Source organism: Pantherophis guttatus, chromosome 3 (genome assembly GCF_059756535.1).
Source record: "Pantherophis guttatus breed Tessera chromosome 3, ASM5975653v1, whole genome shotgun sequence".
NCBI classification, from domain to species: Eukaryota; Metazoa; Chordata; class Lepidosauria; order Squamata; family Colubridae; genus Pantherophis; species Pantherophis guttatus.
This window is the reverse complement of record NC_142065.1, coordinates 165,540,592-165,567,625: the sequence shown is the minus strand read 5'-3', so window position 1 is coordinate 165,567,625 and position 27,034 is coordinate 165,540,592. Positions and strand designations below refer to the sequence as shown.

Below are 27,034 nucleotides of genomic sequence, written 5' to 3'. Positions count from 1 at the left end.
TGGGAAGGTAAGTAGAACAGTGTGGGGAGGGATCAGCTATGCAGCGGGGTTTAGCTTTGCTAGAAAGTAGGATTTCCTGCTTTCTAGCAAAGCTAAATGGCGCAGCACAGCTGATCCCCCCTGCTGTTCTACTTACCTTCCCAAGTCTCCTTTTGGTGCATGCTGCGCATGTGTGTATGCGCAGTACACACCAAAAGGAGGCTTGGGAAGGTAAGTAGAACAGCAAGGGGGGGGGAATCAGCTGTGGTGCGCGATTTAGCTTTGCTAGATTTCCTGCTTTCTAGCAAAGCTAAGCCCCACTGCATAGCTGCTTTTTGGAAATACCGCTTTGGAGGAACTGCTAGCTTTTTTTACTACTGGTTCGCCAAACCGATAGTTTTTATCACTACCTGTTCACCCGAACTGGAGCAAACCAGTAGCATTTCACCCATGGGCTGAAGCTTTTTCAAAGGCAGCCCTATATACCATGTAGAGGTGTTATAATTATTCCCCCTGGGAGTGTGATTTGGAATGATGGATTTTAAAGTTCAAAACCAGCACTTTGAATTGCATTCAGAAACCAAAACAAGGGTCTGGAATACTGGTGTTAATGCTCAGGCCACCATATCCTACCTAACAACTAAGCTGCTACATTTTGGACTAATTGAAGCTTTCAAAGATAGCCCCAGATGCAGCACAATGAAGTAGGTTGAGATCATATGTCATTATTATGCAATCCTCATATTCTAGATCAAGGCAAAAATAGCAGGGAATTTCTAGAAGCCTAACACTCTGACAAATTAACCATCAATAGACACACAGACATAAACAATATCTATAGACTATGCAAAAGAGACAATCAACAAGCCAAAAAGGGAACTAAAAGACCTAAGCATCTTTCCACCAGTAATCAATATCCAGATGAGGGGCACCCGGGGTTGTTGCACACGCATTGCATTATGGGTGTGCGCACACTCTGTGCCGAAAAGGTTAGCCATCACTTCCTTAGAGTCCAAGAAGGGGTGCAACTGGCACGTGACATGAAATTATACAAGTGCTTTATGTTACTTAACTAGTAAATTCATTAAATAAGAAACTAAATGCAATGTACACTTAGTTCCTCTTCATATAAAAAGGTCCACAGTGCCAGCATGTTCATGCATTTGCTATAAAGGTATTATATGCCAAGACTGCAGTATAAATGCTGCAGTTGTAAGAACAATAACACCCATGTGGGTGCTATAGAGCTAGTTTTTGAGTATTTACACTTACATGTTGAAGCTAGAATGACTTAAAATGTATGATCAGTCATAATTTTGCAAGTATATATTTAAAACATTCCTTTTTTATTTCATCTTGAAAATAGTGGCAATGGGTATCAGGCTTAACACTGAATTATATTTTCCTTGTGCTGTAGATATGATTTTCTTCATGGTAAAGTAATTTTCTATAGCTTTTAATGCCACAATCTATTTTTATCAAGCAATGATTCTAAAAGGTCAGACTTCAGTGTCTTGCAGATGATTCACCAAATTAATGATGAACATGGGTAAGAAGTTAGGAATGAAATTTTCACTTCTGTGTTGTAATAGATAAAATTTGTAGTTCTAATAGAGCTAAGTAACTAATTTTAATTGAGTGAAACATTGTCCTTAAGAAAAATAAACTGAAATTGTTTTGTTAGGATAGTGATTTTCATGTGGGTGGGTGTTAAGGATATAACAGACTTTAAAATCATCATAGTTTTACTGATATTTTTAAACTTGGATCAAAATATAAATGCTTGAGAAACATTATATGTTACTTTCCACTGCTAAAGCAAGTTGTACAGTGGATTTCATCGCTTTTTAATCATTTAAACTTCAATTTCCATCATCTGCTTTAACTGATATAACATATTAAAAGGAAACCCCAAATACTATCAAGACATCAGTTTTCCAATTTTCAGTAGATTCTTGTATAGTCATGTCAAAAATATAAATCATTTAAAGCAATTAGAAATATACATTTTTTTGAATTTTGTAAAAGTCTTGTTATTTAAAATTTTATTCAATTTTTTCATACCTTATATCAAAGTCTTAATATAGAAATAAGTTTACGTGTATGAAGCCCATGAAGTTTGATGCAAGCTTAAACAGTATTACGGTAGAGATATCCTTATAAACCTCTAAATCAAATATCGTATTCCGTTTACTTCAGAGAGTTAAAAAAAAAAGGAGCCTAAATTACTTGTGCAATAATAAGTGGGTATATGTTGTGGGTAAGAACAGAACATAGAGAAAGCTGTGGGTGGTCAGGATATTAGGTTTTCTACTTTTTTCTCCTTCATCACAAATATTGTTTACGTATTTCTACATTTCAGCTACAAGTTAGTCCTTTATGTATCAGACACTGGAATTTATTTCTGAATGAACATGCGCTATACATAATTTTCCCCATCTGTTTATTTAATTAATAATAAATTTGTTTTTCAGATGACTTAGCAATGATTATAACATAACATTTTATATAATTGCAATTTATTTTTGTTTTGTGCAGTAAAGACTTGTGCTTAGTGTACATAAACAGAATTTGCCTGTTTTCAAATAATGCAGAAAAGTCAGGAAAAAATGATGTAATTTTCAAAACCAGAAATCGCATAGTTTCAAAGCTGATTCTAAAATGCTGCAAAGATTGGTGTAGGATCCCTTAGTTTTCAAAAGGAATTGCAGTTTCATTTGATTTTGAAGGCAACTTTAAATATTATATTTTAGAAGGTAACATGCGTAGATCATGTAAACATTAACATTTGTGAGACAGTATACAGGTAATCCTCGACTTACAACAGTTTGTTTAGTGATGGTTCAAAGTTACAACAGTACTGAAAAACTGACTTATGATCGTTTTTCACAGTTATGACCATTGCAGCATCCCCATGGTTACATGACCAAAATTCAGATGCTTGGCAACTGACTCATATTTATGATGGTTACAATGTCCTGGGGGTCATGTGATCACCTTTTATGACCTTCTGACAAGCAAAGTCAATGGGAAAGCCAGATTCACTTAACAACCGTGTTACTAATTTAACAACTGCAGTGATTCACTTAACAACTGAAGCAAGAAAGGTTGTAGAAGGGGGAAAACTCACTTAACAGATGTTTCACTTAGCCACAGAAATGTTGGGCTCAATTGTGGTTGAAAATCGAGGACTACCTGTATGCGCAGGATGTGCTCGTTTGATAATCCAGCTATGAATTCAGTATTCTGAAAACAACAGTGTGGTTTAATTCCATACAAATAATTCAAACAGGTGCTTTGCAACATGTGGGGACATGAATGAAGCAACTCTTTTAACAGTGAAGGTAGTTATATCCTTTGAAAGGTTCACATTGCTGTTTCCAGATATCCCTGTAAGCTTGTTCATGCATAACATGTGATGCATTATCAGCATCACAATGTATTTGCTATTTCTGTTGTGAGCCTCTTCAAATATTTTGGAATGCTGCCGCCTATTATCTCTAACCATCTATGAATCTGTGTATGTCTCTCTCTCTGTGTACCATTATCTCTGAAGAAAACAAGTATTTTATTATGTTCACCATGTTCTTCATACATACTGTGTCTGTGGTAAAATTCAAATTTTCATTTCACTCAAAGAAAGAAAGAATGGATTTATTACAGTTATAGGCCAGAGTTCACCTGAAATAATTATAGAGATAGAAGGGCCATTTAGCTCAGGGCTGTAAAACTGGCAGCCCGCAGGCCGGATGTATCATGCGCAGGCCACGCCCATCCCAGCTCCGTGAATGGGAAAAACATCACAAAACATCACATGATGGCAATGTGAGGATGGCAATGTGAGGCCACGAGTTTTACACCTGTGATTTAGATCATCAAGTCCAACATCTGATGAACAAAGGGATCCAGATTAAAGCATCCCTGACAGATGGCTATAAGGGCCTTGCATGAACACAGCAAAGGATAAGCCATTAGCTCTCTGGTATAGTAGTTGGTTCCATAAACAATCTACATTAAGGAATGACAAATACATCTTCGTATGCCTAAAAGATAGTACACTCAGGGTTCTTAATTTTAATTATTGTATTTGTTCTGCTTACATGGTTTGCTGAAAGGACAAAACAATAAAAATATATCATTGTGCTACTTTTAATTCATTACAGGTATCGAACAAGTTTGAGGCCTAAATATATTTTAACATACAAGATGGTAACCGAATTAGAGTGGAGATGTTGTCCTGGATACATGGGTGTAGATTGCAAAGAGGCTGTGGCAGAAAAGCCAAGATCAATAGCTTACCCAGCAGAACTTCCACCCAATGATATGAAGCCAAGCTTGGGTAAATGTTTCTTTAACTTCTGATATGCATGGTCTTTTTTGCTGAATTTTACACCACCCTTTTATTGTTTAATGTTCTTTGATATGCTAGCTAGATTTCTTAGTCCTGTTAACTCGGTGAGGTAGGTTATTCCTACATTATTTTATGTGTTATTTTCTACATCATTTCTACTTCATGTGTAAGAAAATTATTTCTCATGGCAATAGTTAATTAACCTGAACTTTTGTAGCTATGTCTTTAAATGTATATCAAACAATGAAATTGGTTAATAATTAGCATTTGGCATATAATCTTTATGATTTTGGCATAACTGCAATATATGTTTCATTAAATGAAGAAGATAAAAATTCATTTTCAAAGTTCATATTATAGAGTTTGATTATAGAGCTAATAGAGTTTAGGAGCATGTGTATTAATACATATTTTACACCATTCCACAGAAAAGCCATTCCATTACTCATATTCCATTCCATTACTCTTATTCAAAAGCATCTTGATCTTATTCATAATCAAAAGAAAGAATAATAACTACTATGAGTTATCAACTGTGAAAGGTCATTTTTAGCTTTTCTAAAGCTAAAGCTAGTCAGTCTAGTCTAGTCTAGTCATTCTAGTCTCTAGAATTTTCATCAATTTATTATATAAATATGAGTAAAAATATTTTAAATATTTTAAAAATTGAAAGTGTATGTTCTTTGGGGATTATGCATAGGTAGTTCTAAGTTAATGACTGCAACATTCAGCAACTGTTTTAATTTGTGACAATGCTGGAACAGTAGTTTTATGATCAATCCTTAAACTTATAACAGTTGCAAGATTCCCACTGTCCAGTGATTGTCATTTGCATCTTTCCCAGCTGGCTTCCCACAAGCAAGCCAGCAGTAAGTCACAGTCACATGATGTCACACTTAACAACTGCAGATGCTTTACATAATGACTATAGCAGAACTAACATAAGTTGAATATAGTCACATGATCTTTCACTTAATGTACCATTTAGTGATGGATCTGCTTATCCTAATTGTAGTCATTAAATCAGGATTGCCTATATTTTATTGTTCTTATTTTTAATGGCTATAACTATTTTGCCTTTTTTTATTTCAGTCAGTTTGCTAAAATTTTACTGGGTCTTTCATATCTTACAAAAATTCAGTTTGCTCTGATATTATTCAATACATATTTTTGGGGCTCCTCCGGGTGCCGTTGGCCAAGCAATGTCGGCTGGCGACCCCCAGGGGGAGAGCCTTCTCTGTGGGGGCTCCTGCCCTCTGGAACAAATTGCCCCCCGAGATGCGGAGGATTCCCGACTTGCACACCTTCCGCCGGGCCCTTAAGACGCTCTTATTTCAACAAGCCGGGCTGGCCTAATTTTTAAAATTTTATTCTTCTTAAATTATTTAAATTGGGATGTTTATTTTAGTTACAGGCCAAACTATTTAATATTTTTAGACTGTTTTTTAAATTTTATATTCGTGGGTTTTATGCTGGCTGTACACCACCCTGAGTCGCTTTGGGAGAAGGGCGGTATATTAAATACATACATACATACATACATACATACATACATACATACATACATAAATAAATAAATAAATAAATAAATAAGCAAGCTGTTACTTAGTAGTTTATCTGGCCATCTGGATCTAGAAAATTTCCCTTTTGCCTTTCGAATTTATCTCATAGTTGGTTTTGAGTTTTTTACACGATAGGTATTTATGTTTCATATGACTCCTTTCTTTATGTGGTTTCTTAGTAATGAAATGTTTCAAGCTGCAAAAATGTGACTATGTAAGTAATTTTTTTCAGTGTGATCATTTCTATTGTTTAGTACTGAAAAAGATAATTAAAAGAGTGCCACACTTTTTCTCTACAGATTCTAGACCAAAGCAAAAACAAGAAGATTCACAAGATAAAAAAATACAGTTTCTGGAGGATGAATTATTCCGGCTTACACAGACTGTACTAGAACTTCAGTCCGCTATAACCAATGTGGATAAAAATCCAAAAGTTACTGTGCAAGAAGATGCAAGTCAGAGAGTATTATCTTGGTTGAACAACCTTCATGACCATCCAGGGTTGGACAGTACTTTGGAGGAAAAAACAGAGAATACATATCCATTGAACACTAATGACTCATACAAATCTGGAACAGAAAGACTAACATCTGAAGAAGATGAAATAGAGGATGGCCTGAAAGCCAAAATTAATAGGTTGGAACAACTGGATGGGAAAGTAAATGACTATGAAGGGCAATTAAAGCAGCTCCAAGAAGCAGCCCAAGGGCCAACAATAACAATGCCCAACAGTCAATTGTATCAGGAATACATAGATGCTAAATTTGAAGCCCTGAGACAGGAAATGTTGGAAGGATTTGAGAAGAAAATGGCAGATCTGAAAAATTCCTGTGAATATAAGCTGACAGATATTCAACAATACTGTGATAACCATGAGGCCAATTTCTTAGGACTTAGAGAATCTGTTGCAGAAAAAGAAAATGACCTAAGAAAACAAATTCAAAATCTACAGAATGTTATCCAAGTACCATTAAACCACTCATGTTGCAGTGACGACATTAGAAAACAGATGAACACTTTGGATAAAAAGATAGAGAAAATTGCAGAAGCAAATAAAATTTTAAATGCCAGGATAGATAATGAAATAAAACATATTTCCACTCCATATTCAGAAGACAACTTAGATGAGAAATGGGAGGAAATAGAAGCAAGGATTAATGTTACAGAGAAAAATGCTGAAGAACATTGCTTTTACATTGAGGAAACTCTTCGTAATGTTATAGCTACTAAAGTAGATGAAGTAAGGGATTTATTTGACAAAAAGTTCCAAGCAATAGAAAGCAGACTAGGTTCTACTATTCTTGATATTGCTAACGTTACCAGTCCAGATGATATATATACTACTCGAGGATCAACACTGCAGAACAACTCAGAATCTGAAAATAAGCACATTGTATTGGAGATTAATCTTATGAAGAACAAATTACAACACACTGAAGATGTTTGCCAATCTTTATCACAGTATTTGGAAAGTCTTCAGAAAGGAATAGAAAACACTAACAGTAAACATGATCAATTATTTTTGAAAACAAAAGACAATTCTGATATTTTAAAATCTTTCAATAGCTCTTTGAGTGAAAAGTTCAATTTAATTAAAGGCACTCAACGTGACATTCATAAACTTCATAAGGATCTGAGAATAGTTCGGTTTGGTCTGAACGCTATTGATAAAGATGTAAAACTCCTTCAGAATGGCTTAAATGGCTGTAAAGAACAACTTTTAGGTATTAATTCTACATGTGGGAAGACACAGCTTGAGTTATTCAGAAAAACAGATGAAATACAGAAAATGATGAACACTCAAACAATGCACCAAAACAATAATTGTTGTAATCACTTAAACAAAAAGATAAATCAACTGAATGGGGAAGAATTACTTAACTTGACCAAATGTAAGGATAAAATACCTGGCATCTCAGATTTGGAAGATAAAGTATCAAATGTTGAGAAAACTTGCAATAAACTAGATTCTGTCTCTAGCAGCCTTCAAAGGATAAAGGAGGGATTAAACAGACACATCTCCAGTCTTTGGAACTGTTTCAATCAGATGAACATAACTGTAACATCCCATTCAAAAGATATTTTTAGCCTCAAAAATTTTACCCAGCAGTTCAATAGCCAGTTTCCCAAATTTGCCATTGATCTTCAGGACCCGAAGAAAATTCAGCCTTCTACATGTAAGTTGCCTTGCCTTTTCCATAGATTATTTTTAAAATTAAAAATACAATTAATAGTGTTAAATCAATTTTAAAAATTAAGTAGCAGTTTTATTAGACAAGGGAAATAGAACAAAATGTCAAATTTCCCCTTATGTTTTGCACTAATGCACTAATGTAAGTCCAGACCTTCAATATTCTGCCAGTTTGTGCCAGATATCATATCATTGCATTCCATGCACCATTAAGGTAAAAGTAGTCACCATTGAGTCAAACTGGACTGTTGCATTGACAAGTGGTTTGCCATTGGTTTCTTGGAGATTTTTATGTTTCCCACACCCATAACTTTGGCTTCCCGAGTAGTTCAAATAATCCAGTGCTGACCCTGCTTAATCAGCCAAGGTTAGGTAAATGCTGTCACTATGTTTTCAAAACTTTAAATATATTACAAAAGGCAAATATCTGGAGCTGCAAAATCCCAGTTGACTTTGATATGGCAACAGACAAATACAGAATATTGTAACTCTTTGGCTGCCATCTAATAGTCCCACAGATTTTTGCAACCCAGAATTACAAATACTCTTCAAAATTTAAAGAAAACTTGGAAAAGCAGTAGCAGTTAGCTGTTCAGTCAATCAATATCATTGGGCAGATTTTTCACAAAAATGATTGTGAGCACTAAAAAAGAATATATATATATATATATATATATATATATATATATATATATATATATATATAATGCATTTGCCATATGTTTTTTTTTTTTGGTGCTTTCAAATCGATCTTGAACATGGTGACTATATGAAGAGATGTATGCAATTTTCTTGCTAATATTTTGATAACATTTTTGGAAGAGGTTTACCATTGCCTTCTTGCTAGGCTGATAGCATGTGACTGGCCTAAAGTCACCTAGTTGGCTTTCATACGTAAGGCAGGACTAGAACTCAGTGTCCTGGCTTCTAGTCAAGTGCTTTAAATCACTACAACAAACTGATTCTCACCACATAATATACTCAATATAAAAAAAAATGTATTTCAGACACTCTACCATTTTCCCTGGAAATAAGACTGGGTCTTATGTTAATTTTTGCTCCAAAAGAAACATTAGAGCTTATTTTACAGTTAGGTCTTATTTTTGGGGAAATGTAATACTAAATGTGTCTGCCTGACTGATGATCTTAACTGGGGCTTATTTTTGGGGTAGGGCTTATATTACGAGCATCCTGAAAAATCATGCTAGGGCTTATTTTCCAGTTGGGTCTTATTTTCAGGAAAACACAGTACATACACTTTTTGTATCATAACAAAAGTTATTATCTTACTCAAAACTGAGTGTACATTATTTTAAATTTTATTTGTTGTCTTTATTAAAAATTTCTATCACTTGCTTCTTGGCCCTGGTTTTTTGCAGTCCTTTTCTCTAGGCTGCAAAATATATTGATTTCATGTTTATTTTAGTTCATAGTTTATTTTATTTACTTCAAGCGCAATGGAGCCAAGAACATTTTAAATGACTCAACTCAAATATATGTTGACAGCTTAATGAATATTGTTGAATAGACTGTACGTATGAAACATGGACCAAAGCCTTATTTGGTTGCTTAGTCAATACTTCCATTTAAGGTAGTGGGATGCTTGATCGCATAAAGATGATTCAGCTGATTATGGAGAGCAACCTTAGAATAACAAAATCTGCTCAAAATGTGAAAATGTAGATTGGGAGCAAATTTATTTTCCATAAAAATGATATTTCTGCTCCAAAGTGCTAGGCAAACCACTAAAGTAGGATTAATTAATGGCAGGGATTCACAATATCATAGATGCCTGTTTTGTATATGGAAACTCATGGTCAATATATCAAAAGAAAAGGATTAAATAATGACAGTTTTCAACTAAGCAATATTAGAAAATATAGAATATAGATGTAGTTAAATATGGTTATTTTTCCAATCGCTCCTATCATAGACAAATATACAAAACAGCTCTATAAATATAATTCTCTTGCCTAGAAAAACAAGTGCAGCTCAATAGTTATTTCTGTCAATAAGAATCTGTTTTAGGCTCAGAGCTTGTATACAAGCTGTGTTCACATAACACATTTACAGATACATGATTTATCGAATTATTTCAGTTTTCAATTCTTAACAAATATCTTGCATTTAAATTATCAGACACTTTCTGAGATAGCATATCCTGATAGTTGATAAGTTTTATTTCAGAATTGTCACAAATCAGGCTTTTCTATATTTTGTATAAATGGAATTGTTAACTGTTTAGCCAATGTTATTTTGCATTAATTGGCAAAGGATGACAGCTATTAATCAACTGTTATCAGTGAAAACAAAACATTTTGTATGTAAGTACTGCTTACCTTTCGAGCTGCTTTACATACAGATGTGTGCTTGTTTATAGACCAGAGAACATAATGCACATCAGAGGTGGGTTCAACAGGTTCTGACCAGTTCTGGAGAACTGGTAGTGGAAATTTTGAGTAGTTTGGAGAACCGGTAGTAAAAATTCTGACTGGCCCCGCCCCCATCTATTCTCTGCCTCCCAAGTCCCAGCTGATCAGGAGGAAATGGGGATTTTGCAGTAACCTTCCCCTGGAGTGGGGAGGGAATGGAGATTTTACAGTATCCTTCCCCTGGAGTGGGGTGGGAATGGAGATTTTACAGTATCCTTCCCCTGCCATGCCCACCAAGCCATGCCACACCCACAGAACCGGTAGTAAAAAATTTTGAAACCCACCACTGATGTACATGCTCCGTTCAAAGCAAAATGGAAAGCTGGGGAACTTTGGGCCAGTCACTCTCTCTCAGCCCACCTCATAGGGTTGTTGTTGAGGGGAAAATAGGAGGAGGAAGGAATATAATGTATGTTTGCACCTTGGGTTACTTAAAAAATAATAATAGAGGGATAAAAATTAATAATGTTAAGAAGGATTATATATTTTTATCACTTTAAAAATTCACTTTCTTTCATTTTCCTTTCCTGGCATCATGTGAGTTTTATCTTTCCATCCTCTTACAAGTAACATGCATCTCTCTTTTATTCTAGACCCTGGGAGATTTTTCTCTGCTTCACTAAGTCTTACATTTCTTTTCAGAAACCGTACTTGGGGAAGCAGACTTGACCTCTTGTTCTTGTACACAGCTATGAATTACATCATACCTTCCATCAGATGTGAAAGTAACATGGACAGATTGTTTTTCTTGGCACATTAAATAGCAACTCATCCCACGTCCACCCCTTTTCTTATATTAGACAAATAAGAACTAATTTCCAATCATTGTATTGAACACAAAGGAGGAATGTGCAGTTTAAATTTGTATCTCTTTCAAAGTGTATAGTGGAAATATATAGTGAAGATTGGAACAATTTAGAGGATCTTTAGGACTACTACTTAAAAATTGTCCTTCAATCCGGTGCAAATATAATTAAGTTAAAAATATGCAAGAGAGACACAATAGAGGCACAAATCTATAAAATTTTCCTTGATGTCTCTTCCTTTAAAAAATCATTTAAATGGAGGCATGACAAAGAGTAATTTAAAGAGGAAATAATGTATAACTATATGTTGCCTTAATAATTAATATATCTTCATTCTTGGTAGAATTACAAGATTTGGGCTTTGGATGATCAATAGATGACAGCAAAGAGATACAGAAAACTAACTCATTTCTGCCATCTAGTGGTAATACATATTTTTGTCATCCTGATCCAATACCCTGCTCATACATACCCTTTCTTAACTTTTGGTCTTTACGTAAATACTATTTAGGAAGGTTCTTCCAGTCCTCAGAGAAGATTTGATGGATAATTGTAAGACTAGTTCAGGAACCATTCTGCTAAAGATACTTTTCTGTCAGCATGTGGACAGCGTATAAATAGTCCTTGCTCAGCACAACAATTCATAAGACCACAACTGAACTTGCAACCTTACTTCTTCTTCAGTCATTAAACAAAGTGACATAGTTAAGTGAAAAATCATGTGACCTCCATTTATTATTTTATTTCTATATAGTGCAATGTTAACTTGGTTTGTTGCAAGTGAAAATGTGCACCAGCTTTAAAGCACAGGGATGATCTTGTGATTGACAGATGTCCTATACCTGCACTCCTACCATGCACCCATTCACCACTCATCTACCCACTCACTAGCATCTGTCCTTGGCATCCATCTGCCCACTCATATTCCTTGACATCTGCCCTTAATTCTCACCCACCAGACTGTTTGCGTGAGATTCCTGCCTTTTACCACATCATGGTCATGAAATGTCCTTGCATAAAGATGAACATGGTCCTGGGTTTATGAGACTGCCAGAATTGCTATTGGTATGTTCATACACTGAGAACATATGCACCAAAGATAAATTCCTTGTGTGTCCAATCACACTTGGCCAATAAAGAATTCTATTCTATTCTATTCTATTCTATTCTATTCTATTCTATTCTATTCTATTCTACTCTACTCTACTCTACTCTACTCTACTCTACTCTACTCTACATCATGCTTTACAACTGTATCACTTAGTGACATAAATTCTGGCCCCAGTTGTCATCATAAGCCGAGGACTACTGTATTTTTTGGAGTATAAGATGCTCCGGACTATAAGACGCACCTACCTTTTTTCGTGAGGAAAACAAGAAAAAAAAATCTGTCTCTGCCTCTACCTCCCAGCAATTTTGTCTCGTTGCAGCAAACAGCAAATAGCCTGCTTAACTTTCATTTTCGTTTTCAGAATAACTTGATTAGCACAAGAAAAAAAAATCTGATCCCAGCAATTTACCTCCTTGCAGCAAGCAGCAGAGGCACGCAAAACAGCTGAAAGTTGGGAGGCCAATCCAAGGGACAATCAACTTGTGCTAATTAGGCTGTGCTGAAGCTGAAATGGAATGTTTCTGCTTGCTGCAAGGAGGTAAATTGCTGGGAGGCAGAGTCCAAAGGGTGGGGGTCAGTGGGTGGGCGGGGCTACATTCGGTGTATAAGATGCACCTACCGTGTTTCCCTGAAACTAAGACATGTCCCGATGATAAGCCCGATTGGGCTTTTGGGTTCATGCGCTAAAATATGCCCGTGAAAATAAGCCCTCTAATACTTAGATGCATGTGCAGCTGCCGCGCAAACAACAGAACGTGAGGAGGCGAGGCCAGAGGGGGGAAAGGGAGGGGGAACATGCCCTATGTGCCCCTGCCATCCACGCAGAACAGCCTCACAGAGGCCGCTCCCGCAAACCCTAGCTCATGCACCCCTTCTCTTAGTGGCAGCCGCAAAGAGTGGTTGCAAAAAAACTTGCCAGCCCTAGCCCTGTTGACCTTGGACTGGGGGGAGGGGGACTGGTGCTGGAGCTCTGGCCCAGCGAGCCCCCCAATGCCTGCACCCTCCGGCCCTGCATGAAAAGTGGCTCTACCCGCCCTGACCTCTTCACTGCGGCTTCTCCCACCCACCCTGCCACCAATTGGGCTCGGCTCGGGGGAGAAATGGGTCTCCGATGGGGGTGGCCATTCCAGAAAAGACGAGCTGCAACCAGGAGCCCCTCGCAAGCCCCATGAGGGAGCCCGGCTGGCCATGGGGGTGGGGGTGGGGGGGAAGCCTGCAGTCTCAATGAGCGGATTTTGTAAGCAGCCTCCCTCCCTCCCTTGACTGGAAGACAGCACTGAGGGCTCCCGCCTCACTTCCTCACCCACTCACCCACCTCCATACAATGGGAGGGCGCGGAGACGTCCCAACGCTTCCCCGCACTGAAAAAAGCCCTCCGTGGCTGGGTGGCAATCAGCCCCTGTGGATGCCAAAAGCCCTGCGGAGGGGGAAGAGGAGCGGGGAGGGGGTCACCTTCCCCTTCTGCCTGCTGCCCACTATCCACATCCACAACCCAACCTCGCCCTCGGCAAACTTTGTGTGTGTGTGGGGGGGTCGGATTCTAAAATGGCCTCAACCCTCCAGGATGGGACTTGATAAATGGAACGGCTTAGGGGGAGGAGGGTAGCAAGGGGGCTGCTCCAACAAGCCAACCAGCCAGGTTAAATGCTCTGGTGGCAGAAAGGGGTGGGAGGGGAGAAGGCAGCCACAACGATGATGCTGATGACAATGCCAAGATGCCAGAGTTCCCAGGGTGGTTGCTCCAGCGTCCGACTTAGCCGGACGATCCCCGATGAGCAAAAGCCAGAGAAGGGAAGGAGGAAGAGGAGGAAGCATCCCTGCTCCCCTGGCCCCCACCGCCTCAATCCGGTGCCTGCGAGGATGGCCAAAGGGGATCTGGCCACTGTCCTCTTTCCCCCCACCTGAGCTTCATTCCTTAACTCAGCATTCCCAAGACCAGAAAACCTGCTTGTTGCAAGCCATGGCCACTTTCTGCCCAAAGAAAAGAAAAGTGCCCCATTTCTGTGTGGATGGCAGGTGGGTGTGGGGCATGTTCCCCCCTTCACCTCCCCCTCCTCACCTCGTGCTGTTTGCACGGGAAGATTGCTTGAGGCAGCAACCTGAACGGCACTAGCAAAGCAGCTGGTTGGCGCTCTGGGGCTGGGGGCGGGGGGGGAAGGTGCTTCTTATAGTCCAAAAAATATGGTACTTGTATCCGGTTTCTCTTTTGAAAAAATTCTAGGTATCTTGATTAATAACTGTGGTTCATTGGTTGCTAGATATGATCCTTTCTTTATAAAACAGAAGCATATGATCATCAGGCTTGCACTTTGGTGTTATAATTTTAATGTTACAGATGTCATAAATATGTTAATTCTGATATATTATTGTATTTAACTGGAGAATTTTCTATTCTCTATATAGCTTTAGATGAAAAACCATCCGTGCTGTTAGCAAAGGAACAGCAAGGAGAAATTCCTCAGACACATTCAGATCCAACAAAACCATTACAGTCATCTCAGCCAGGCAAATTTCCAGTGCCATCACAACCAAGGATTCCTGTACAGTCACAAACAGAGGTATATCTGCAACCATCAAAACCCCAAATATCAGTACAAATTCCAGAATTAAGAATACCTCTGCAGCCATCACGTCCACAAATAATTATACAGCCCCCATTGCAAGGAATACCGCTTCAGTCATCAGATTCCAGAATCCCAATGCAGCCATCAAAACCAGGGTTCTCTTCTTTGCCTGGATCAGGTGGGTTATTGATGGAGGCTGGACAGGCAGGCCCTCCTGGTACTCTTCTAAGATCAAGAAAAGGACTGCCAAAAAGAATAAATGGGCAGGACGGCCAGAATAACATGCTTATATCTGAAGGATACGCAGGGGCACCAGGTGAGGAAATCAGCATTTTTAACTGTGCACTTCTTTCAAATCACTGATGAAATCAAGTTAATACTCATTGTAATTTGGTGTTCAGATACTATATGAAAAAAAATTGCATTGCATGTCAGCAGTATTGATTAGGCATAGGCAAATATGGATCATATCATCATAAAAAAAGATGTTAAATGGGAAGCCATACTTACTTTTGATTTGAAGTGTGTGTGTGTGTAATATGACTAAGCTTCCCAGTATAAGTGCTTTTACTCAGGTTTTCAGCCAGCTCACTTTGCATTCTTTTTTCTTTTGCTATATATCAAATTATTTTTAACATTCCATAGCCCAGTCCTCATTATGATATTTTGGAGAAATTTACCTTATTATTTTAAAGAATTTGTCTTTGAATATATATGAAAATCTCAAGATCCTTAAGGGCATTTCTATCCTCCTTTTAGTTTTCCAGTAATCATTTGGGAGCCCAGTTCTGTAAACTTTAACTGCTAAGTTCACTATCAGAGAAGATTGTCACTGTAGTCCCTTATTGGAATGGATAATAGATACAAATGGAATATAAAGAAAGTGGGACTGAACATTACTAACATTTTTGAAATACCACTTTGAAGCTTGTCTAAATCCATTAAGAAGGGAGTTAATTCTTCCTGTACTTCAAAAGGGATGGTTACTTGGGGTTAACAGTATGAAGGAGAAGTGCTGCGTGATTTCAGCACAATCTGCTATTAACTGCTGCTAGTTCAGGATAAATATGGTTCTCTAATTATTATATTAATGTATTGTAATTTATTTATTTTTCCATTGCTGAAACCAGAAAGGAATCAATTGCATAAATGACTTTTTTGGAGGGTTTAATGCTAAATTTAACTAGCTTTCACAGAGTATCAAATATTATTATCCAAATTCCTTAACAAAATGACCAGACTTGAAATTCAGTACTCAGAAATCAACCTCTCCTTGGAAATTTCTCCAACAGTTCAGCATGCGTTTCTCTTGGAATTATAGTGGGAGGCGAAAAGATAGTAGCTGCTAACTATATCCTTAATTGTTGTTTTGCTGAGAAACAATAGAACTTTTCTTGCTCTTCTCCCACCCAAGTCTTCTCTGAGAAATCACTTTGAAGCAAGGATATCCAACCTTAGCAACTTTAATAGCTGGGTTGAAAATTCTGGGAGTTGAAGTCCACAGGTCTTAAAGTTGTCAAGATTGGACACCTCTGCTCTAGATCAAAAGGGAAAGTTCTTTTCATCACTATCCAAATTCTTCATTTCAGATAGCAGTTCTCAAATCACTGAGTTTGAAAAGACCACTCCCTAAAATTATTTGAAGTCTGCACTAATAAAAAAGGGCAAAGAGATGAGAATAATTGTTTTTAAAATATTTTTTCCATATATGTTCTTATAGGTTATCCAAACCCACCCAAAACTCCACCTCCACAAGGTAATGCTATTGCTTCTTTTAATTTCTTAAAGCTAATTTCCACATTATACTTGCTGATATTTTGAAACAATTTATACCCTAAATACTATTTCTAAAACTCTTATCTGGAGAAAACTTGTTCAGAAAATACATCTCTTAACATAATTTCAAAATATGAAATGATCTCATATCGTATTTAAGGATAATGGAGGCAAGTGGAGAGAAAAATGAATACCTATCTTTCTTTTTGTTTACAATTTTGTTTACAAGAAAGTTTACAATTTTCTTTTTCATCCTGTAGTTCAGTGAGTAATGCTGAAAATGGATATATTGGCACAGCGGCTTAGGAGATAATGAATTAAAAAAAAATGAAATGTGATTTTTTGTATAGGTAAAATGTGCATGTCATACATTTTGCACACAGATAAAATGGTGAATGAGAGTTTAAGCATGCAAAAAATGGCAAATAGGATTTTTAAAAGGCAGAGAAACATAAAACCAAGATCTTGAGAGTACTCGAGTAATAGCCGAAGTTTCATATAGATATGGACTTTCTAATTTAAGGAGAAAAAATAGGTATAAGACAAATTCAGCACTGTTTGAATGGTATTAATATTTTTCTTAAACACATTTAAATTATATTTTTTTCTCCAATTTAGTAGGAGCTTTTACTTCTTTGGTGTCTTTCTCTGCTGGTCTCACAAAGAAGCCTTTCCCTGAAGATGTGGGTGTGATACGTTTTAACAAAGTCCTTGTAAACGATGGAAATTATTATAATCCTAACACAGGTAAGGGACAAGGTGGGCCTATCACTTGGAACTTGCTTGAGAATGTTAATAAATTACAACAGCAGACTTCAATTATTCAGATTAAAGATTAAAGATTCACATTTTCTGATACTTTATATTTTCCCAACTTTCTGAACGTTGCTCAAAATAGAAAGTAACAAGGCAGTCTTGTTGCTGCCTGAATCTGACTTGGTTTCCTTGTCAGTTGACTCTGAAAACCATCTCATTATCTGTTCTGACCACAGTTTTTTACAATGGCTGCTACAGATTGAAGGGTAGGGTGATGTAGCTATTCCATAAGTTGAAATAACTTTACTTCACAGAAAAGATCAGTAGCAGACTTGGACAGGTTTGCAAAAATATTTCCTGGGGGGGGGGGCGGGGAGATAGCTTTCTGCGTTTTCTGTTCTCATTTTATTTGTGCTATTAGAATGCAATCAGTTATTGTACAGACTTTCAACTGCTTCAGTTTCTTCAAACTGTATATTTTCTATTTCTATCTGCAGTTTATATAGTATAACACAAGTAATGCAAAAATAGCTTGATTTAAACCAATTCATTTGAATTAAGTATGAGAAGCAGTGCAGTATGGAGATTTATTTTTGCCTCATCAGATTGATACATATGGTATTGTTTCATTGGCCTAAATTCTTCTGGGTTCAAAGCATAGAAAAACCAAATTAATTTAGAGCCTATAAATCCTGTAAATTAAGTTCAAGGTTATAATTTTAAATTCTGGAGTAGCCAGAATGACCAGTTCTGAAGTATTCAGGACTTGTGATTCCGTTTAGTATGTGGGTGATCTTTTTCCACCCTGCATCGCTAAGGAAGGGTCCTTGGTGCTCTCTGAGCTTGGTTGTTTTCTTGCCAGACTAGGTAACATCATCAGTGCACAATATTTTTCAACTTTCAGAAAGTTGAAAGTGCTCTGCTGGACACTGTATGTGAGACCTGTCAGAATCTGGATAGTGAATAACGGGCTTTAACTGAATCCTGGCAAGACTGAATGGCTTTGGTTGGGGGGCAGTCTGGTTTTAGGACTAGATCATATCTGGTGCTGGATGGAATCACGTTGCCCCAAATATACCCTGTGTGCAATCAGGAGAGCTTCTGGACTCACAATTCCTGCTCAACAAACAGATGGCAATCATGGTTAAAAGGGCCTTTGCACAATTTTGTATTGTACATCAAGCATATATATTCCTGGATTAAGGGGCCCTACTCACAATCATTCATGCCACGTCGACTCTCAGTTTGACAGTTGCAATGTGTTATACATGGGGCTGTAAAGTGGGCAGCTGGTGTGAGCAGTTATGTGAGTTTCTGGTAGACTGCATGTTGTACCTCTGCTGTGCAAGCTGCATTGGTTACCAGTTTGTGTCTGGGTCTGGTATTTTAAAGATCTAAATATCCGTTTTTGAGAGACCACTTCTTCCCAATTTTATCTGCCCATCCCGTCGGATCCAACAGATTCTGTCATCTAAGGAGTTACATTTGGTGAGCTCTAGGCAAGAGGGATTTTTTGGTGCCTGCATCATGGAATCTTTTCACCTCAAAGTTGAGGTCAGCCTCACTATCCCTTTGAAGGTCTCTCAAGACCTGATTATGTCAGCAGGCGTGTGGACACCAGGGGATGGATGATCTTGTGACATGGCTCATCATTTTTAACATCCCTCCATCTTATTATTTTGTTATTCTTAGTTCTGCTTTTAGAGCTTTTAATGCTGTTTTAATAATAATAATATGTTTTAAGCAATGATTGTGTTATATATACTGTTTTATTGGACTGTTGCATGCTGCCCAGAGTCATTTCTGTGAGAGGGCAGCCATATAAATTTAATTTAAAAAAAAAACAAACCTAACTATTACGTGATGAACTATGCTTTACTAGTTCTAATAAAATAGGAAAATTCACAGTAAAACTCTAATGTTTCATATCTTCATCTGGAAAAAAACTCCAATAAATATGCATTTGTCCTGCTGTAAGAATTAGAGGGGTGTGTTATTTACTGATACATCTTTTTTTGCAGGTTTCTTTACATCTCCCTATGAAGGTCGTTACCTAATCACAGCTGTTCTAGTTCCTGAGAGAGGTGAATATATTGAAGCAATGCTGTCGGTCTCCAATTCAAGTGTTACTCAGCTTCACACAGCTGGCTATAAGAAAGACTTACCTGAATATCGCAAGCCAAGATCAGGGAAACGGATTTGTGGTGGAACTGGGGCTTTTCAACTTATTCTCCATCTTAAAACAGGTGCAGAAGTAGGCATTGTAGTTACTGGGGGCAAGCTAGCCTATACAGACTCTGATGAAATGTATTCTACATTCAGCGGAGTATTTCTATACCCTGACATTTCTCAGACCTGAGCAGAAAATAGAGCCTGAATTAAATATCTAGAAATTCAACCTGAAGAAATAACGAATTGAGAAACATTAATGTTGCTTTTTCCATTTTTCTCCATTTCAATAATTTGGCTTAAGTGCTGCCCTTATCTATGATTCTTCTCCTATTTGCCTTTTATTTATAGAGTATGGTTATTTATGTATAGACCCAATTTGGTGCAGTAATTAAGGCATCCGGCTAGAAACCAGGAGACCATGAGTTCTAGTCCTACCTTAGACACAAAGCCAGCTGGATGACCTTGGGCCAGTCACTTTCTCTCAATCCTAGGAAGGAGGAAATAGCAAACCACTTCTGAAAAATCTTGCCAAGAAAACTACAGGGACTTGTCCAGACAGTCTCTGAGAACTGGACACAATTGAATGTAAGAAAAGAAATATGCATACCAAGACAAGCTATTATTGCATTATAAAATGTTCAAAATACATGTTTTGCAACATTTGCGAATATCTGAGAGAGCTATGATGATAATATGATGGGACTTTATTCAGATTTCTATATACACTATTCTTATGAAACAATATGTTTGATATCTTTTAATTGTCTCAATCAACTCATTCATTCTTTTTATTAGCTTCCTTTAGCTATTGGGAGTTCACACTAGTAATATTGATCACAGGGATACTTTGCATGTGATTTAAAAGGTACTTCATTCCCAGATTTCATGGCACTTGATTATCTCACAAAATCTGAAAATCTAGTGAAGGGGCACCCATCACTGTGTTCTAAAATTAAAAGTGGTTGAGATTTTGAGTGATAGCCACATTTCATGAAATCTTTATGTATGCACCTGAACTCTCATGAAGGTTTGATCATTTGCATATTAAAATTTATGAGCATTCTGTTGCTTGAAGGCTGCTTATCTCATTCAAGGATGGGAACTTCATTTCTGTTCCAAGGACAACACTTCATCTTGGGTAATTTGTCATGGTCCATCGCCCAATGCTGAACACTGTAAGAGCTAGAACTGCACAAGGCTGTCTTTTTTTCTACCTCTTATCTCTTTTTTAATGTATTTTGTCAGAAAGTGAACAGAATACTTCCAGATGGCTTTTAAAATTCAGCTTACACCCATTTTTCTACTCTTGAGTTAGCTATTGAGATCATTGCAACAACTATGTAATGAGTCTTATTGTCCCTCATGCGAGGCTAAAATTGAGAAGTTGGCATGCATGACTGCGTAAGTCATTCAATTTGCAAATTATAGTTTATAGCTTTGTAATGTGAAAATCACCATTATAAGTCATGGCATATGGCTTAGTAGCTTGTCTGACTCTGGTCAATTGTGCCTTATTTAACACACAACATTAAATAAAAAACATAATTTTGAATCCAACATGTTTATTGCCTATATCTAGTGTAACACAAGAAAGAATAAAATTAATTCATAGCTTTATCATCACTATAATGCTGTTATTTTTTACAGAATTATTTTAATTTTTTCAAAATTATTTCCTTCTGTCAGTTTTCTACCAATTCTACATTATCTGAATCCATTATTTAAAAAACACATATCCAATATTTGCACCAGCTTCTACAATTATTATAATAATTTTTTTTCCAGGACTTTATTTAATGTTTTAATAATTTACTAGAGAACACAAAACTCTATTATTCATTCATATGAATTACTTTTAGAGCAGACTATGGTAATAGCCGCCTGCAAGAAAATAACATTTTTCTTCTTCTACTTTGTAAATTACAAATGATGCTAAGAGCTAGATTTATTAAGTATTTCTCATTAATCTTCTCTCTTGAGCTCTCAGAAATAGTTATCTTTCATTGTTCCATGAGCCATCCCTGAAGAGTTGTTTCTAAGCAACATAAAGCAAACTTCCTCCTGAAAGATGAGCTCATTTTTAAACTGATACATATGTAGAAAAATGTTTTCTATCCTCAAACTAGAAGCATTATTTTCTTCAGAATTTTATGAAAACATGTACGAAAGTGTTCATTGTTTGCAGTTCACTCAAGTGAAGCAAAATTATCACCATCCCATAATAAGTTTATTGCTTTCTGTTTTACCATTTCACCTGGATCTACTTGAATGCAAAGCTGGTAATTTTAATTTCTAAAAAAATAATCAATTCAGATTTATTGAAAAATAACACAATGCTGTCAGACAATCATAAGGGCCGAAGAGGGCCACAGTGCTATACATTTCAGAAATATTTGTATTACAATTAAACATTGTGAACAGCTACTTTAACATTTGAAAGCAATAAGCAGCTTTTAGAATTAGAAAAACCCTCTTCTGGGAATTACTTCTAACATCTAGAAACAATATTATATTTCAAGCATTTTAGGACTAGTTGAAAAAAACTGAAAAGTATATTGTTTGTCCAGGCTGCTAATTTATCATTGTTTTCAATAGAAGGGCCTATAAACATCCTGTAGAAGGGATGGCAGAACCTGTGGCGGAGTGAAAAGGGCGATCAGCCTAGAAATTCTACATAGCCACAAGAAAAAGTCCACACCCCCCCCCCAATGCTGTTGACCCATATCTAGCTAAACAGGTGTCAACCCTTAGTTGACAAGATTCCTGTGTACTGGCTTTTTGCACTGAATCAGTTTAATTGAACCTTCATGTGTGGACCTGGTCTTTCATGCCTGATATATTGTTAATCACCACGTACAATATGTCAGTTTCAAATTTGGTTTTCCATTTTTTCAAATTTTATAAGCTATTTCAGCAAAATGTGTCTGTATCCATTTGTAACTTGTCTTTATTTTTTGCATACGGTTGTTCAGTTCTTATTTACAATGAGTGTATTGAAAAGTAGAACAATGTTTAAGTATTTAATGGTATCAAGTGTGTATTTTCAACTGGAAATTTGCTGCTGATTAGACAGTATACTTTAATTAAGAAATAGTTCCCATCTCCTTTTCATCATCCAACTTTGTCCAGTCCAGTCGCTCACCTTTTTTCTCCAATAACTGGCTTCATCTTTGAGTTTTTCATATTCTAGGGGATTTATGCAGTTTATATTCCATATTTCTAGGAAATGTCAACAGCAAATCACTTTATACTGTTTTCATCATAGTTTTCAAACATTTGCATATAATAGCTGAATTCTTACTGATCCTTGTTGGACTCATTTGTTGGTTAGCCAAAAACATTCTAAATATTTATTGCATATGCAATAAAGCATTCCAAGTGGGAGAACAGTAGAAATAGTGGACTATTTTTCTTCCAATTTCTAGCCCTTATATTCTTTTTGGATATCAATTCAGTATTTTGTATCCTGAGTATGCACCATACTGTTTGGATTCTCCTCAGTACTTCCCCACCCGCCTTCCTCCAGTAGTTTTTCTGTCAAAGGATTAAATTATTACTTTAATTTATCCTGAGATTCCAATGTTTCTATTTCCATTGCACACTGACAAATACTACAACTGCCAAACAACTGCATAGGCTATAGAATACGGCACCCAGCCACAAATGCAACCACTAGAATGTGAACTATTTTTATACAATGGCAATAGCTGTATTGTTTTTATTTGGTTCTTCAGCAGAACAAAATTAACATCAAATTGGGTTTTAAGACACTCATTTTTCATTCTCTTGTCCTGTCCAAAATATTGTACATGGTACTATAGAGTTCCTCCTCCTGCATTTAGAATTGAATTTTAATTCTCATAATATTTATATTTATTATGCTATAAACATTTCTATGGAAACAGTAAGACGCTTAGGTGCAATTTTACTATAAACTTTATTAAACAATATATGACATGACATTTTCCCTAATACATCCAGTTTGTACCAAAAATCACTGTTCTGGAATGTTTATTGATTAATAAGTAAAAGTTATATCAAAGAAAAAATCCAACCAGTTAACAATGTTCTCAAGAGTTTTCTTCTTTCTCGCAATCTGAACTGTTCAAGTGTAGAGCTTGTTTTTAAAAAGTTTCAAAATTTTGCTGGTTAATGAAGCCAACTTTATTAATTGCAAGGTCAGAAAAGACATGTTTTCATGTATTTTTATTGTATTTGGCATTATTTTAAGACCTCTTAGCAATACTTTACACATTCTAATAGTCTATATATGATACATCATACTAATTGAATACATTTAGAGTTATCCAATTCTGAGTCATGAAATTTAGTGAAATATTAATTTTCCAAATGAAGATATATTTTTTCAACCAATGTATTAACAGTAACATTAAAAAAAAAAAAAGAAAGCATATCTGTTCATTTTTTACTAAAATACATTGTCTTCCGGACCGCTCAAACAGAAAGAAATAAGAAATCTGAGCTTTATCTGGCAATACAAAACACCAACATTTTGGGTTCTGTTTTATGTTCTTTTAAAAATCTGCAGAGATTCAGATCAAGATTTTCAGCTCATTTAGATTGCAATATTTTATTCCAATTAAATAATTTAACTGGTACAGCAATTCATTATATTTCTAAAGTAAAAGTAACTACACTTGAAAAAACAGACTGACATAGTAAATAAACATAAATGTCCATTTCTTTCACAGAAAGAATTAGATTACATGTACTTATCCAAAACAGAAATAGTACAAGCATTGTTTCCCAACTCATCAGTATTTGCTACCAGGAAATAGATTAAAGATGCGCTCTATCAGAAAGTGAATACTGAGACAAGGTTCATCACTGGCCAGCTCTACAGTTACTGAAGCAAAATTCAAACTTAATATGTAATTATCCAATAACATTACCCAGAAAGATTTAAATAGATAATAAACAATCACCATGTTAAGATTTGTATATTTGTTGCAATGAAAAGTAATATTTGGATCAGGATGACTCAAGCACTTTTTAAATTTAACAAAGAATAGAATTCTGAGTGCATGTAAGTGTGTAATGGAATTCTTCCTTGAAAAGCAATTTGGAAATTCTCAACATCCTCCATTCCAACCACTTTATCACAGAAAAATTAACTCCAGATGACTTCATCGTGTTGTTAAGAGATTCACTTTATCAAAATAAACTTATAAACCATTACTAAAATGCAAACTAAATAGCACTGCAGTATAGAACAAATATTATCACAACTTTTGAGGATGCTAATAGAATTTTTTCTTTTTGTTTTGCTAAATTTGAATCTAAGAAAGTGCTTTATCAAATATGAACACAATTACATAATACATTAATGAATTTGATACAGTACAATTGGCAGTGACTAATCAGAATTGTATACTTTGAGCGTACAGAGAATATTGGTCGAGATGTAGATTTGTTTCAAATGTACAACACTGCAGCCCAAATACTGTTTATTTCATTGGTGTTAAGAATCTGTACACTTAAAATAGTGTAAAAAATGCCAGACCTTGAAGTTTCTAAATTTTCTCAGATATATTTTCTATACAAATTCAATAGAAAATAGGCCATTCTTCCTAACACTGTGAAACACTGTTTCTAAACACTACTGTAACATGAACTCAAATCAATAACTGACCTGATCTTCTGATATATTTACACATGTTTCAGTGTCCAGGAAAAAAAAACCCATTCACAAGTGTTGCCTGCATTTATGCCTATCCATTCTTAAAATCTGAGATAAAATTTAAAATAATCTAAAATTATTTTGCTAGGACATAAGGGTAAAAACTGCTAAATCTGCTGCATTATCTATAGACATTTCCATTAACAGATATGTGCAGCAGTGGAAAACAAATGAGAATGTAAGACAACTGCTACTTAATCCAGAACTTTAGTTATTTTTTTAGAGTTACTGGGCAGCTAATACAAAATATTTAATCAGAACTGACATTTATAGCTGTTTCAAAATAATTCACTGACCTGCACCTTTTTTATCAAATTGATAAACCCTGATGCAGAGGTCCTGAAAAGCAAAACAGTTGTCCCAGTTTTAAAAATTGGCTATATGCATTGTTTTTTACTTAGAAAACAAGTTTATCCCTGAATATTTTCTATATATGTTGCCTAGTAACTTTTCCATCATACATAAACTAAATGTAATTAGGAAATGGCAACAATCCCCGATTTTGCAGCAAAGAAGTTCTTATCATTCTGTGGACTTTCAATTTTATGTAGTAGCTTACCAAAGAAAAAAAGTGCTGCAAGTAAAAAGCTCAGGCAGGTCTATCATATTGTGTAGGATTTAAACAGACTGCTAAAGGCAAACCTGCATAAATGCATAATTAAAAATAGCATTTTTACTTCGATTTCATTTTTCTAGATTTACCCATTAACCACTACATTCTTAAGACACACATAAGAAAACTGCATGATGTTCTCAGAAACACCTTAAATGCTATTTTGATTACCATCCAGAAGTTCCACATTTTTTTTGTATTTCATATACTGTACAATTGAAGATGAAAAGCTAAATTCATCCATTTTCCTTCATTTGAAAATTTGCTATTTCAGAAGATTATTTTTCCAGTATCTTTAAAAAAAACAGCAGGCTTGAGTAAAGAACAAAGGAAATAGTTTTGCATTTCATTAGTTTGTATCAACAAATGGCTCTTTCTGCATTTAATAAGACATATGGTACCAAAACAGTATAGTGACCTCTCCAGAAAGAAGCTCTGTGTGTAAGTAATGCTATTTAAATTAAATCTTCCATATTCACTTCAGGAAGCAGTTTTCTCCAGTAGCAAAAAGAACTGAATTCTGGGCACACAAAAGCGGAACTCTGTTCTTTATTAATTAGTGGAAACAAATGTTCCACAAGTTCATTTAATCTGTAATACCTGTATACAAAATAAATTAGAAAAACATTAATGCATTATCCTTATTTTATAGCCCAATATTACATATACTTACTCTAAAGAAGCATGGACCACTAAGTTTAATTGTACTTATGCAAAGGATAACAGTGACATTCAAGTCTTAACAAAAGCTAAATTCATAAATATATTTTTTAAGATTTTAATTACAATTGTAAAAACATACAAAACTCAGAAAAAGAAAAAAGAGCAAAGAAAAGAGAACAGTAAGGAAAGAAATACATATAAAAAAGAAAAGAAAAAAAGAAAAAGTTACGAAGGACTGCTTGCAATCTTCTTAACAGAAGATATAAATGCATTCATAATTTCCTTCTTTCCATAATCTACTCTTTCTAATCATCAAATCCAAAAATCACAAATTCGTTTTTTTCTTTTTGTCAGCAA

General features: G+C 35.8%; 2 protein-coding genes across 3 annotated transcripts in view; one reads left to right on the top strand and one right to left on the bottom strand.

The window, feature by feature from the left end:
• EMILIN2 (elastin microfibril interfacer 2) overlaps window positions 1-21,317 on the top strand; it is a 33,733-nt gene extending 12,416 nt beyond the window's left edge. Inside the window, exons 3-8 of one of the 2 annotated variants that reach the window (XM_034429545.3) lie at window positions 4,143-4,318; window positions 6,192-8,069; window positions 14,836-15,312; window positions 16,717-16,752; window positions 17,394-17,519; window positions 19,550-21,317. In XM_034429545.3, coding sequence (XP_034285436.2) covers window positions 4,143-4,318; window positions 6,192-8,069; window positions 14,836-15,312; window positions 16,717-16,752; window positions 17,394-17,519; window positions 19,550-19,887 — 3,031 coding nt within the window. In that variant the 3' untranslated portion in view covers window positions 19,888-21,317. Of the gene's footprint in view, window positions 1-4,142; window positions 4,319-6,191; window positions 8,070-14,835; window positions 15,313-16,716; window positions 16,753-17,390; window positions 17,520-19,549 lie in introns of both variants that reach the window. The other variant, XM_034429543.3, reaches the window with a different exon arrangement.
• A 2,301-nt stretch (window positions 21,318-23,618) lies between these two features.
• Window positions 23,619-27,034, bottom strand: part of LPIN2 (lipin 2) — a 43,138-nt gene continuing 39,722 nt past the window's right edge. Inside the window, exon 20 of the mRNA XM_034429542.3 lies at window positions 23,619-26,614. Within this exon, the coding sequence (XP_034285433.2) occupies window positions 26,470-26,614 (145 nt within the window). The 3' untranslated portion in view covers window positions 23,619-26,469. The remainder of the gene's footprint in view (window positions 26,615-27,034) is intronic.